Genomic DNA, 13152 nt, shown 5'->3' with positions numbered 1-13152 from the left:
CCCCCCCACGCCGGGCTGTACTGCTCTCACAGCTGGCTCTAAGGACCACGCCCACCCTAACCCCCCCCCCCCCCACGCCGGGCTGTACTGCTCTCACAGCTGGCTCTAAGGACCAAGCCCGCCCTAACCCCCCCCCCCCCCACGCCGGGCTGTACTGCTCTCACAGCTGGCTCTAAGGACCAAGCCCGCACCGGGCTGTACCGCTTTGAGGGCTTCCTCCGTCACCGGCTTCACTGCCTCCACGGAGGGGATGGTTACGGTGTTGGAAACCTCCATCTCCAGCTGCTGCTGGAAGCGTTCCCGGAGCTCGCGCAGCGAGAAGTCCAGCTTGGGGTAGGAGACTGGCTTTTCCTGCAGGGAGGCGGGGGCGGTGAGAGCCAAATCAAGCACGGGGCGGCCGGGTGAGGGGCGTCACTAGCGCGCCTGCCCGCCGGGAGCCCCAACCCCACGCCCCGGGGGAGGGGCTGCGAAGGGGCTGGCCGCACTAGCCACACGCTGGCCGGACACACCGCGCCAGTCGATGGCCGCCCAGAGGCTGCAGGCGTCGGTCACACCACACTGCTTCCACGCCTTTGCCAGCCACGAGGCAGACCCTGCAAGCCAGGCCTGGGCCCTCCTCCCAGCAGGTCTGGGCCCTGGATTTCACCCTGCCCAAGGCATCCAGCTCCGTTTCCCACGTCTCCCGATCTCAGCGCCTTGGAAGCCAAACCGCCAGGAGGGACTGAATCCGGCCTCCGCATGACCCCATGGGACTGAACATGAGCACCTGGAACCTGAGAGTTCTCAGCCTTGCTCTGCGGCCTTGGTGAAGTCACTTAGCCTCTCGGCTCCCTTCTCCCCGTCTATGAAGCTGGCCCTGCCTCTCAGGGACCCTGGCAGGCCAGTGCTATTCACACTGCTGGTTTGGCCCAGGGGCTTGTGGTCTGTGGAAATCTCCCCTTTAACAGGGGCTCGGTGCCCAAGCAGCCTGCGTCACGGCAGGGAAACGCCATTTGCCCTGTCGGATCCGCAGGCCCCTTTACCTTGGAGTAGAAATCCCGGAGCAAAGGGGAGGTGCAGCTCTCCGCAGGGGGCGGGGCCGGTGGCTGGAAACTGGGCCTGATTATCCTCAGAGCCTTCAGCACCATCTCCCGCTCGTCCTCCTTGTACAGGACGCCTTGGAAGAGCTCGTCCAGGTGAAAGCCGCCCTCTTGCAGCTGCTGCACACATCTGGGGAGACAGGAACGGCTCAGCGGGGGAGGGAGGATCTACCCAGGAATTCCTGGTGGCTCTTGCCGGTCTCTCGGGCCACCGCGTGCAGCTGGCTCTAGCCCGGGCACCCCTCCTCCCCTTCCAAATGCCCCACTCCACAAAAACCCATGAGGCAGTGCCCCCAGCTGGGGGCTCCTTAGGGCAGAGGCAGGGCCTCAGCCCGGCAGGTCGGCCCCCCAGCAGTGTCCACAGGGGGCCTGCAAAAGGAGCCCGTTTCTACTGCAGGACAGTGATTCTAGCACCCACGGGAGACTGGCCTGGGAGAGATGGGGCCAGGGCCAGGCACTGGGGTCACGGCCCCATGCCTCTCGCCAGCAGGTAAGGGAGGGGGCTCTGCCCAGAGGCCTGCAGCACGCGAGACGGGTCCCAGAGCAGACGGGGCCGGGGGCAGGTGGATTAGCCACGGCCAGAGCGCGGGGAGGCAGGAATCGGAGCGCGGCCGAGGGAGACACGTGGACTTGCACACACGCTGGACCTCACGCACAGGCCTGCACTCTGGGCACGTCTACACTAGGGGTGCAACAGATGAACCGATTCGCTGATAAGCAAAAGCTCTCAGGTTAACGCTGCAGACTCCACGCGTTTTCCCCTCCTTGCCAGCACATTGATTAGCTGGCTGGCCAGCAGCCCGGCTCATCCTGGCTCGCGCTGGGTCCGGGACCCACCCCCGCTGCACCTCTGCGTTTCAAGGGCATTAGGAGCCGGGCGCACAGGCAGCTGGCCCCCCTCGCGGACCAGCTCCTGCCTGGCTCGGATAGAGGCAGCAGCATGGAGAGGCAGGGGGCTCCCTGGCTTCCAGCCCCACCCCCGGGGACTATGGACTAGTCGAGTAACCGATAAGAATTAACGAGGCTAATCGACTATTCAACGAAGCGATATTTAACATCCCTCGTCTACGCTGCCCCCAAGCCCCGCAGCAGCCAGACTCCGAGCCCTGGGCAACCGGCCCAGCGGGCTGGACTCTGGGGCTCTCACTGGCGGCTGGGACTCCCCCTCGCTGGGTGTCTGCACCCGACTGGTCGCCCTGCAGCCTGAGCACACGCGAGCCAGAGCGGAGACGAACCTCGGGGGCTCAGTGAGCTGGCAGGGCACAGCTCCCCAGCTCCGCCAGAGCAGCCGAGTCACACGGCCTGGAACCCGCCCACTTACACTCAGGCCCCTGTAGCCACCGACGCAGGCCGGAGGGAGGGGAGCTGCCAGCAACAGAGCGACCCCTCGGCCACCCAGCAGGGTTCTAACCAGCAACCCCAGCGCCAGCAGTAGCACCGGCCAGGGAGACCCCGTCTCTTGGGGGGTGCCGAGGCCTCTGTGCCTACCTGCTTCACGAGGGCCGGCAGGGAGCCAGCAGCAGGAATGCAAGAGGCACGGGACTGAGGTGCTATGAAGTCCCCTGTCTCGTGTTCCCTCGATTACCCTCCGTGCGCCGTGCCAGCCCTGCCAGGGAGCCTGGCTTAGCCGTCCTGTCCCGTCCATGGGAGCGGAGCCAGCAGAGCCTCAGGCCTGCCGGATGCCCGGCTCCGCTGCTCTTCCCAAGCACCGTGCAGCCATTCGCCCGGCACCGGCCAGCAGCCGCTCGGCACTTCGGGACCCGATGGGCCCGGCATTCAGCCCCACCCAACCACGGAGTCCAGCTGCTGTGGCGAGGCCTGGCGGGGTTCCCCACCACCTGGCACGAGAGGCCGAGAAGAGTGGATCTGAAACCGGGCAGAGCTCCCAGGCCCGTGCTGGAAATTGGCCGGGGCACTGGAGCCACCACCCTGTTCTGACCACGGAGATCACGCCAGCAGGCCCTCTGTCTCAAGTCCCGGCCCCCTTCTGACTCAACGGGCTGCCCATCTCCTAGTGCCCTGGCACCCCCAGGTGGCAGCCTGGGCCGGGGGTTACCGCAGCCCTGCACGCGTGGGAGAAGAGAACCGAAGCCGCGACATCTCTAGGCCTCCTCACCTCCCAACACAGGCCTCTGCCCGCCAGACTGGATGAGCAGAGGCTGGACAGCAGCATTAACGGAGCAAGGGCGGAGACCCGACCCCCACAGCCCTTCCTTCCTTGGGGGATCCTCCTCCTCTGGGGCAAGCAGCCAAGCCCGCTCCAGTCAGAGCCTTGCATCAGCGCTCCCCCGCGCACGCTCCCAGCCACGCTGCAGACGGGCGCCTGGCAGGGACCCGGGGCCGGGAATTCCAGCCTCTTCCGAACCCGAGCTTGGGCTGCCATGGAGACATGAGACTGACAAAGGGAAGCTACTTGCAGCAGCGCAGGCCTCGCCCCCCACCAGGCCCCTCAGGAGGGGAGGGGCGAGCTCCGGCGGAGGGTGCGGAAAGGCAGCCTGCTCTGGGGTGCAGTGCAGCAGCCGACTAGCACACTGGATAGAAGCGCCTCACAGAGCAGGCAGGACCATGGCTCCGCATGCAGCTGTCTGGACACAAAGGGAGGGGGCTGGGGCATACCTCAGCCCAGCCCAGCCCACCAGCTGCTGCTGAGCAGGCCTCAGGAGGGAAACCCAGCAGTTTGGGTCGGGTCCCTCTCCACTGCGGCCGCCTAGCGCCCTGGCACCAGAATCTCTGCCGTACGCAGAGTCCCAGGGGAAAGTCAGCTCCGCTGCTGGCAGAAGCTGCGATCCTGCGCAAGGCCCAGCCCCCAGCTGCCCAGGTCTCTGGGGCACCAGCAAGGCAGAGCGCAGACCTAGCTGCATGCTCAGCCCTGCCTGCGGGCCACCCACGCTTTGCACAGCCAAGGACAGGCCAGGAGACTGGCAGGCGGCTGCCCCTGCAGGAACAAGCGAGCCCAGGCACGCTCACAGCAGATGAACAGTGTTGCTGGGGGAACCGCAGGGCGTTCCGCATCCCAGCCTCTACTCTGACTGCGAGGGAAGTCGAGGGCCTGGAAAAACAAGGCCCTGCCTTGTCCGCTGAGAGCATGAAAGATCCCAGGGTGTTTTACTCAGGAACCTTGGCCAAAACTCCTGCCAGTGCAGCATGCTATGCATCTGGCTGCCGTGCTCCTCCCCAGAAGCAGCTGCATTTCAGTGGTGCTGGGCAGAGAGACTGGAAGCACTTCAGGAGCCTCCAGGATGGAAGATTTTACATCGGTGCAAGTCGCTGTGACCTCTTTTCTCCACAGCTGGCTAATAAACACCCCAACTCCAGTGAGTGGCCCACGCCAGGAGAATTCACATGCGCTGGACACGTCCAATTATTACCCACTACAGTAGCACCCAGGGCCTTTATCTTGTTTGGGGCTTTTATCGCACTAGGCGTCATACAGACCCGGAGTCAGCGACAGTCCCTACCCCAAAGCACTTACAATCTACATAGACAAGACACAAAAGGTGTTGGGAGGCACAAAGGACAAATGACTTGCCCAAGGCCACTTGGTAGCGCAGTGTCAGAACGGGCAATTAGGGCTGTAAAGGGTTAATCGGTTACTCAGTAAGCATCACCCTCCCAGCCGGGCTGGAGCAGCACAGTCCAGTCTGAATCCTTACAGAGGGACATGCTCAGAGGCAGAGAGAAGTGCGAATGTTTTCACACATTTGTGCCGGCAACAAATCAACACAGCTTAGTTCTGACCAGGTCCCTGGGAGACAAGTTAACGAGACGCGCCTGGAGATGCGAGCTGGCCACGAACACGCAGCCAAGTCCCTGAGTCCCAAGGAAGCAGCAAAGAGAACTGCAAGGAAACTCAACAACCCGCTTCGCGGCTGGGGACAGGCACCAGGCCACAGAATTCACCTGCATTCAGACCCTTTTAACAAACAAGAACAGGACTTCTGGGCTGCCTCGAGTCCTCTCCAGTGCCTCCCACACACGAGTTTTCAATCAGGAATCCCCCTGAAGCCAGGCCCGGCATCCCTCGGGCTGACACCCTGGGGCAACAGCATCCGGCACCCGCCCACAGATCCCACGAGATGCTGGAGCAGCGCCTGGGGGAGATGGCAGGGTCTCCCTGCCCTCCCACCAAGAGCCGGTAGCTAGAGAAAGGCCCGGGGGGAGGGCAGCAAGCCTATGGCTCTGGACAGGACAGTGGAGTAACCGATAAGCAGGCGTGAGGTTAATCGACTGCTCCATTAACTGATATTTAACACCCCTCGGCCGATCTGGAGGCTCAAGAGGCGCGAGCCTGGTCCCGTTGAGAGGCCTGGAGCTGCACGCCCCGTGGCAGGTCAGAGGGCGTGGCCCAGCCCACGGGGGCAATGGGAAACAGGCCCAGAGCCCACGCCGCGTCTCCAGGCCAGGTAGGTCCCGCTGAGAGGCCTGGAGCTGCACGCGCCCCGTGGCAGGTCAGAGGGCGTGGCCCAGCCCACGGGGGCAATGGGAAACAGGCCCAGAGCCCACGCCGTGTCTCCAGGCCAGGTAGGTCCCGCTGAGAGGCCTGGAGCTGCACGCCCCGTGGCAGGTCAGAGGGCGTGGCCCAGCCCACGGGGGCAATGGGAAACAGGCCCAGAGCCCGTAGGTCCCGCTCCCAGGGAAGCGGCAGCGTCGCTCCTTACGCAGCCCGCGGGGCAGTTACCTTTTGACGACCGTGGCAGGGGCGTGGGCGCGGCCCAGGCACTCCAGCGCGGCGGCGTAGCAGCTGAGATTGGGCTTTAGGCCGGCTTCCTCCAGCATGAAGAAGAGGCGGCCGATCTGGTTCAGGGAGCCCTGAGAGGAGGAGGAAAAGGGACCAGGTCAAGCCCCATTTCCCTTCTGTTCTGAATCCAGCCACTGAACGGCCCCACCGAATGGCTCCGTGCGTGAGCCGAGCGCGGTGGGCCCCAAGCACCTTCCCAGCGGGCGTGAGAACAGGAACCCAGAAGCCACTAGCCCTACTCTGGGCCCGTGGTGCAAGACTGGACGAGCACCGGAGCCCGGGTCCAGGGAGAGCAGAGACCCAGAGCGGCTGGGTCTGCAGGAGGCACGAGTGCCCCACGGCGAGTGAGCCGCTCTAGCGCGGAACTCCAGCTCCAGCTACTTGCTCCTGGGGGGAGGGAGACGAGGAAAATATTTTCTCCCATTTAAATTGATTGTTTCAAAAGCTGATATTTCTAATACACTCTCTTTGGAAAGATAAAGCTGGTTAAAAGTAAATCTGATTGTAACGCAAACACCACTAGGCCCTGAATCCAGCATCATCTCTGAAAGTATTGAAATAGGAAATACACGTGCTAAATCTGTGAGCCTCCAGCAGAAATGCTGAGCGAACGGCTGCTTCCCTGTATACGGAAACAGGCAGGTAACAATATCTCCACCTGCCATGTCCTGCAGGAAGGGCTTGTTTCGTTTAGTGAAACATTTGATGTGCTGCTTTGTGTTTACTTAACATTTCAGTTACCATCCTAACCATGGAGCCCACCCCACTTCCCACCCCTGTACCTCTTACACCCTCGCCCCGAGTCCCCCACATCCAACACCCTGACCTGAGTCCCCCCCACACATCCCACCCCCTGTACCCCTCACCCTCCCAGCCCCGAGTCCCCGACATCCAACACCCTGACCTGAGTCCCCCCCACACATCCCACCCCCTGTACCCCTCATCCTCCCAGCCCGAGTCCCCCACATTCAACACCCTGACCTGAGTCCCCCACACACATCCCACCCCCTGTACCCCTCACCCTCCCAGCCCGAGTCCCCCACATTCAACACCCTGACCTGAGTCCCCCACACACATCCCACCCCCTGTACTCCCCACCCTCCCAGCCCTGAGTCCCCGACATCCAACACCCTGACCTGAGTCCCCCCCACACATCCCACCCCCTGTACCCCTCACCCTCCCAGCCCGAGTCCCCCACATCCAACACCCTGACCTGAGTCACCCCCACACATCCCACCCCTGTACTCCCCACCCTCCCAGCCCTGAGTCCCCCACATCCCCAACACCCTGACCTGAGTCCCCCCCACACATCCCACCCCTGTACTCCCCACCCTCCCAGCCCTGAGTCCCCCACATCCCCAACACCCTGACCTGAGTCCCCCCCACACATCCCACCCCCTGTACCCCTCACACTCCCAGCCCTGAGTCCCCCACATCCCCAACACCCTGACCTGAGTCCCCCCCACACATCCCACCCCTGTACCCCTCACACTCCCAGCCCCGAGTCCCCGACATCCCCAACACCCTGACCTGAGTCCCCCCCACACATCCCACCCCCTGTACCCCTCACCCTCCCAGCCCCGAGTCCCCGACATCCAACACCCTGACCTGAGTCCCCCCCACACATCCCACCCCCTGTACCCCTCACACTCCCAGCCCTGAGTCCCCAGATCCCCAACACCCTGACCTGAGTCCCCCCCACACATCCCACCCCCTGTACCCCTCACCCTCCCAGCCCCGAGTCCCCGACATCCAACACCCTGACCTGAGTCCCCCCCACACATCCCACCCCCTGTACCCCTCACCCTCCCAGCCCCGAGTCCCCGACATCCAACACCCTGACCTGAGTCCCCCACACACATCCCACCCCCTGTACCCCTCACCCTCCCAGCCCGAGTCCCCCACATCCAACACCCTGACCTGAGTCACCCCCACACATCCCACCCCTGTACTCCCCACCCTCCCAGCCCTGAGTCCCCCACATCCCCAACACCCTGACCTGAGTCCCCCCCACACATCCCACCCCTGTACTCCCCACCCTCCCAGCCCTGAGTCCCCCACATCCCCAACACCCTGACCTGAGTCCCCCCCACACATCCCACCCCCTGTACCCCTCACACTCCCAGCCCTGAGTCCCCCACATCCCCAACACCCTGACCTGAGTCCCCCCCACACATCCCACCCCTGTACCCCTCACACTCCCAGCCCCGAGTCCCCGACATCCCCAACACCCTGACCTGAGTCCCCCCCACACATCCCACCCCCTGTACCCCTCACCCTCCCAGCCCCAAGTCCCCGACATCCAACACCCTGACCTGAGTCCCCCCCACACATCCCACCCCCTGTACCCCTCACACTCCCAGCCCTGAGTCCCCAGATCCCCAACACCCTGACCTGAGTCCCCCCCACACATCCCACCCCCTGTACCCCTCACCCTCCCAGCCCCGAGTCCCCGACATCCAACACCCTGACCTGAGTCCCCCCCACACATCCCACCCCCTGTACCCCTCACCCTCCCAGCCCGAGTCCCCCACATCCAACACCCTGACCTGAGTCCCCCACACACATCCCACCCCCTGTACCCCTCACCCTCCCAGCCCGAGTCCCCCACATCCAACACCCTGACCTGAGTCCCCCCCACACATCCCTCCCCCTGTACCCCTCACCCTCCCAGCCCCGAGTCCCCACATTCCCAACACCCTGACCTGAGTCCCCCCCACACATCCCACCCCCTGTACTCCTCACCCTCCCAGCCCGAGTCCCCCACATCCCCAACACCCTGACCTGAGTCCCCCCCACACATCCCACCCCCTGTACCCCTCACCCTCCCAGCCCTGAGTCCCCACATCCCCAACACCCTGACCTGAGTCCCCCCCACACATCCCACCCCCTGTACCCCTCACCCTCCCAGCCCGAGTCCCCCACATCCCCAACACCCTGACCTGAGTCCCCCCCACACATCCCACCCCCTGTACCCCTCACCCTCCCAGCCCTGAGTCCCCACATCCCCAACACCCTGACCTGAGTCCCCCCCACACATCCCACCCCCTGTACTCCTCACCCTCCCAGCCCGAGTCCCCCACATCCCCAACACCCTGACCTGAGTCACCCCCACACATCCCACCCCCTGTACCCCTCACCCTCTCAGCCCTGAGTCCCCACATCCCCAACACCCTGACCTGAGTCCCCCCCACACATCCCACCCCCTGTACTCCTCACCCTCCCAGCCCGAGTCCCCCACATCCCCAACACCCTGACCTGAGTCCCCCCCACACATCCCACCCCCTGTACCCCTCACCCTCTCAGCCCTGAGTCCCCACATCCCCAACACCCTGACCTGAGTCCCCCCCACACATCCCACCCCCTGTACTCCTCACCCTCCCAGCCCGAGTCCCCCACATCCCCAACACCCTGACCTGAGTCCCCCCCACACATCCCACCCCCTGTACTCCTCACCCTCCCAGCCCGAGTCCCCCACATCCCCAACACCCTGACCTGAGTCCCCCACACACATCCTACCCCGTACCCCTCACCCTCTCAGCCCTGAGTCCCCACATCCCCAACACCCTGACCTGAGTCCCCCCCACACATCCCACCCCCTGTACTCCTCACCCTCCCAGCCCGAGTCCCCCACATTCCCAACACCCTGACCTGAGTCCCCCACACACATCCTACCCCGTACCCCTCACCCTCCCAGCCCTGAGTCCCCACATCCCCAACACCCTGACCTGAGTCCCCCCCACACATCCCACCCCCTGTACCCCTCACCCTCCCAGCCCTGAGTCCCCACATCCCCAACACCCTGCCCTGAAGGACCCAAGCAACACTGGGTAAATCTTCTTGAAACAATGAAATGGCTCCAAAAACTCCACCCTGAGAACCAACCCTCCCTTCCTCCCCCCGCCCCTCCATTCAAAACAGACTCCTGGGCTTGACTCGGGGAGCGCGCTGAAGAGAAGCAATCGTGCCCGGGCTGGGCTGGAGCGAACCCTGCACTCCGGAGCTACCGGCAGGAAACTCGACGGCGCGCGCCGTTAGCCCACAGCCAGCTGACTGAACGGGGCAGCTCCTGGAGGCCAAGCACCCAGCCACTGGGAACAGGTACCTTTTTAGCCCAGCCATGCATGAGGATGTTGTACATCTCGATACCCAGCAGCTTCCTCCTGGCATGGGAGCGGTGGTAGAACATCAGGCACTGCTGGGCCCGCTCGGGCTGGCCCAGGAAGAGGCAGCACTCCAGGTAGGACATGATGATGAGCTGGATGCTCCCGTACTTGTTATCCTCCTTGTCTTTCAGCCTCAGGTCCCACTGCACCATCGGCCCCTCTAGCTCCCCCATCTCCGGCCATTCCTCCAGTCTGCTCTGTTCATGCCCCCGCGGAGCACAGGGGCTGGCAGGAGAGCCCCGCTTGGGGGAGTCCTGGGAAGGAGCCACAGTGGCCCTGCGGCTTTCATGGAAGGTCTTGGATTTGCCTGATACCTTTGGATTTGTGCCTCCCTTTGGGGAAATGGCTTTGGCCCGGCCTGGACTCTCTGTGGCCACAGCAGCCTTACGTGGCTTCGTGGCCGGCGTACTAGTTCGTTCGGCACCAGCGGGCAAGGCAGCCGCGGAGAATTTCTGCTCCAGCCTCAACTGTCTCTTATGTTTGATCCATTTCTCCTTTTTCAGCTTTTCGACCCAGCGGCTGGGCTGGGAAGGGGCCCCGCAGGAGGAGACACCCCCATCCTTGCCTGTCGGAGCTGGTGCCTTCCCCGCGGGGCTTGGCACAGCTGCCTTTGGTGCTGGGCTCTTCTGCAGCGGGGCAACGGCCACACGGTCAACTGTCACCTCTGAGACATTATCGGCCTGGAGCTGCTTGACACGAGCCTCCAGCACTGCCAGGGGAGCGAACAGGGAACTGTGATGCCTGGTCACTGCAGACAGTCCCCACCCAGGTCCCTCCCCCACCTGTGCATCTCCGCATGCCCCGCTCGCCCAGCTCACACAGGCCTGGGGCTCAGCAGAAGCCCAGCCTAGAGGATGCGTTAGCTGACGTCACAGGGAATATGCTGGCCTTGAAACTGCATTTCTACAGAGCCTTCCAGCAGAGCCGTGGGACACTGCTCGGACACCCCACCTCAGCGAGGCCAGTGTGGTCCCAGCTCCCACTGGGCACCCCGCGTGGCAGAGGCAGATCTCAACCCCCTAGGGCAGTGTTTCCCAAAAGTGGGTCCTACCCAGGAGCGGCCCGAGGCCAGCTGCAGCAGATCAACGCCCCTGCCTGCATGGCCGTCAATGGCCGCGACGTCATCATTGGGCACCCGGGCCAGCGGCACCCTAGCGCCTGCCTAGTTCGCGTAGGCTCACGGGCCGCCCCTGGTCCTACCCTACCAGGGGGTGGCAGGAAGGCTGCCAGAGTCAGAGCCAGATTAACCCATCGCTGGGCCCTGCCCAGGCAACGAACATTTCTGTCCCACCATGAAGGTCCGGAGGGCTGGACAGCGAACCCGCCTTGCACTCACTCTTCAGGGCTGAGTCCAACCCGAGTGGCACTGCAACCCCTCTGCCTGGTCACAATGCCTGGAACAGGGAGCCAGGCCCAGCCCCGCAGCTGCTGGGGAGGAGGAGAGGGGTTTCCTCTCCAACCGCCCCCTCCCACCAGGCTGGAATTGGGGTTGCGACGCTGGGGTGCAGGCTGCATGTGAGTAATGGTGGGGGACAAAGAAAGCTCAAAAGGGTTTCCTTCCCAAGCATCTGAGAACCACTGCACTAGGGCATCGCTCGCAACCACCCCTCTCCTTAGGGGTCCCTACCCTGGGCTGCGCTGTAAGTGGGGTCAGGGCAGGGAAAGGGTGAAAACCCCTGTTGTGCAGCACACCTCAGCCCAGACAGGCCAGGAGGTGGGGGCAGCGAAAGGATCCTTCCCAGTGCCACCGGGGCATCTGCCCCCAGGCCAAGGGTCTGCGCACAAACCTCAGCGAGCAGCAAACCCGGCCTGCTCCAGGAGGGAGAGGGCCTCTGCTGATGCCTTCAGCTCTCCCGGTTTCCAACTTACCCTCCAGCAGCTCAGCCTTCTCGGCTGCCTCCTTCGCGCTGGCGGAGGAATTTCTCGTTGCCGTCCATCTCCCTGCGGCAAAAAGGGACAATGAGGGTGAGCCAGAGCAGCTGAGAAGAGAACCAGCCCGGGGGGCAGCTCGTGCCCCACGCCGCACGGCAGAGCTCCCCTTGCGGGGGGGGCTTGGTGACACCCTCCCCCTGGGAGCACCTGCCCCCCCCCCGGCTTCTGTACGTGGGAGCTACCAGCACCCCCGGTCACGCATCTCCTGGGGGAAGCAGAGAGCTCTACCCCCCCCGCTCGGGGACCCCGGGGGGGGGGCTACGGGGGCTCAGTTCCCCCCCCCGCTCCGGGACGCGGGGAGGGACTACGGGGGCTCAGTCCCCCCCCGCTCCGGGACCCGGGGGGGGCTACGGGGGCTCAGTCCCCCCCCCGCTCCGGGACCCGGGGGGGGCTACGGGGGCTCAGTCCCCCCCCCGCTCCGGGACCCTGGGGGGGGGCTACGGGGGCTCAGTCCCCCCCCGCTCCGGGACCCGGGGGGGGGGCTACGGGGGCTCAGTCCCCCCCCGCTCGGGGACCCTGGGGGGGGGCTACGGGGGCTCAGTCCCCCCCCGCTCCGGGACCCTGGGGGGGCTACGGGGGCTCAGCCCCCCCCCGCTCCGGGACCCTGGGGGGGCTACGGGGGCTCAGTCCCCCCCCGCTCCGGGACCCTGGGGGGGCTACGGGGGCTCAGTCCCCCCCCGCTCCGGGACCCTGGGGGGCTACGGGGGCTCAGCCCCCCCCCGCTCCGGGACCCTGGGGGGGCTACGGGGGCTCAGCCCCCCCCCCGCTCCGGGACCCTGGGGGGGCTACGGGGGCTCAGCCCCCCCCCCCGCTCCGGGACCCTGGGGGGGCTACGGGGGCTCAGACCCCCCCCCCGCTCCGGGACCCTGGGGGGGCTACGGGGGCTCAGACCCCCCCCCCGCTCGGGGACCCTGGGGGGGCTACGGGGGCTCAGACCCCCCCCCGCTCCGGGACCCTGGGGGGGCTACGGGGGCTCAGACCCCCCCCCGCTCCGGGACCCTGGGGGGGCTACGGGGGCTCAGTGCCCCCCCCCCCCGTAGCCCCCCCTACCTGTGCCCCGGCCCAGCAGCGCCGCGCGGAGCCCCAGCACCCGCCACATCGCTGCGGCCACGCTAGGCCGCCATCGCGCCCGCCCCCCGCCACTGCGCAGGCGCCGGCCGCAGCGCCCGCCGGGAGCTGTAGTTTCCCGCCCTGGCTCGGGCACCTGCGCGGTGGCGAACTACACCTCCCGGCGTGC

At 65.4% G+C, this 13152-nt stretch overlaps 1 protein-coding gene across 1 annotated transcript in view; it reads right to left on the bottom strand.

The window, feature by feature from the left end:
- The window catches only part of POLRMT (RNA polymerase mitochondrial), a 29435-nt gene extending 16315 nt beyond the window's left edge, over nt 1-13120 (bottom strand). The window contains exons 1-6 of the mRNA XM_075902593.2: nt 12966-13120; nt 11853-11924; nt 9923-10692; nt 5758-5888; nt 1023-1209; nt 202-351 (exon numbers count right to left, since the gene is read on the bottom strand). Coding sequence (XP_075758708.2) covers nt 202-351; nt 1023-1209; nt 5758-5888; nt 9923-10692; nt 11853-11924; nt 12966-13014 — 1359 coding nt within the window. The 5' untranslated portion in view covers nt 13015-13120. The remainder of the gene's footprint in view (nt 1-201; nt 352-1022; nt 1210-5757; nt 5889-9922; nt 10693-11852; nt 11925-12965) is intronic.
- Nucleotides 13121-13152: the final 32 nt, after the last annotated feature.

The sequence above is a fragment of the Pelodiscus sinensis genome, chromosome 32 (genome assembly GCF_052426305.1).
Source record: "Pelodiscus sinensis isolate ZL-2025 chromosome 32, ASM5242630v1, whole genome shotgun sequence".
Classification (NCBI taxonomy): Eukaryota; Metazoa; Chordata; order Testudines; family Trionychidae; genus Pelodiscus; species Pelodiscus sinensis.
Note: the sequence above shows the minus strand (reverse complement) of the source record. Positions and strands in the feature narration are given on the sequence as shown.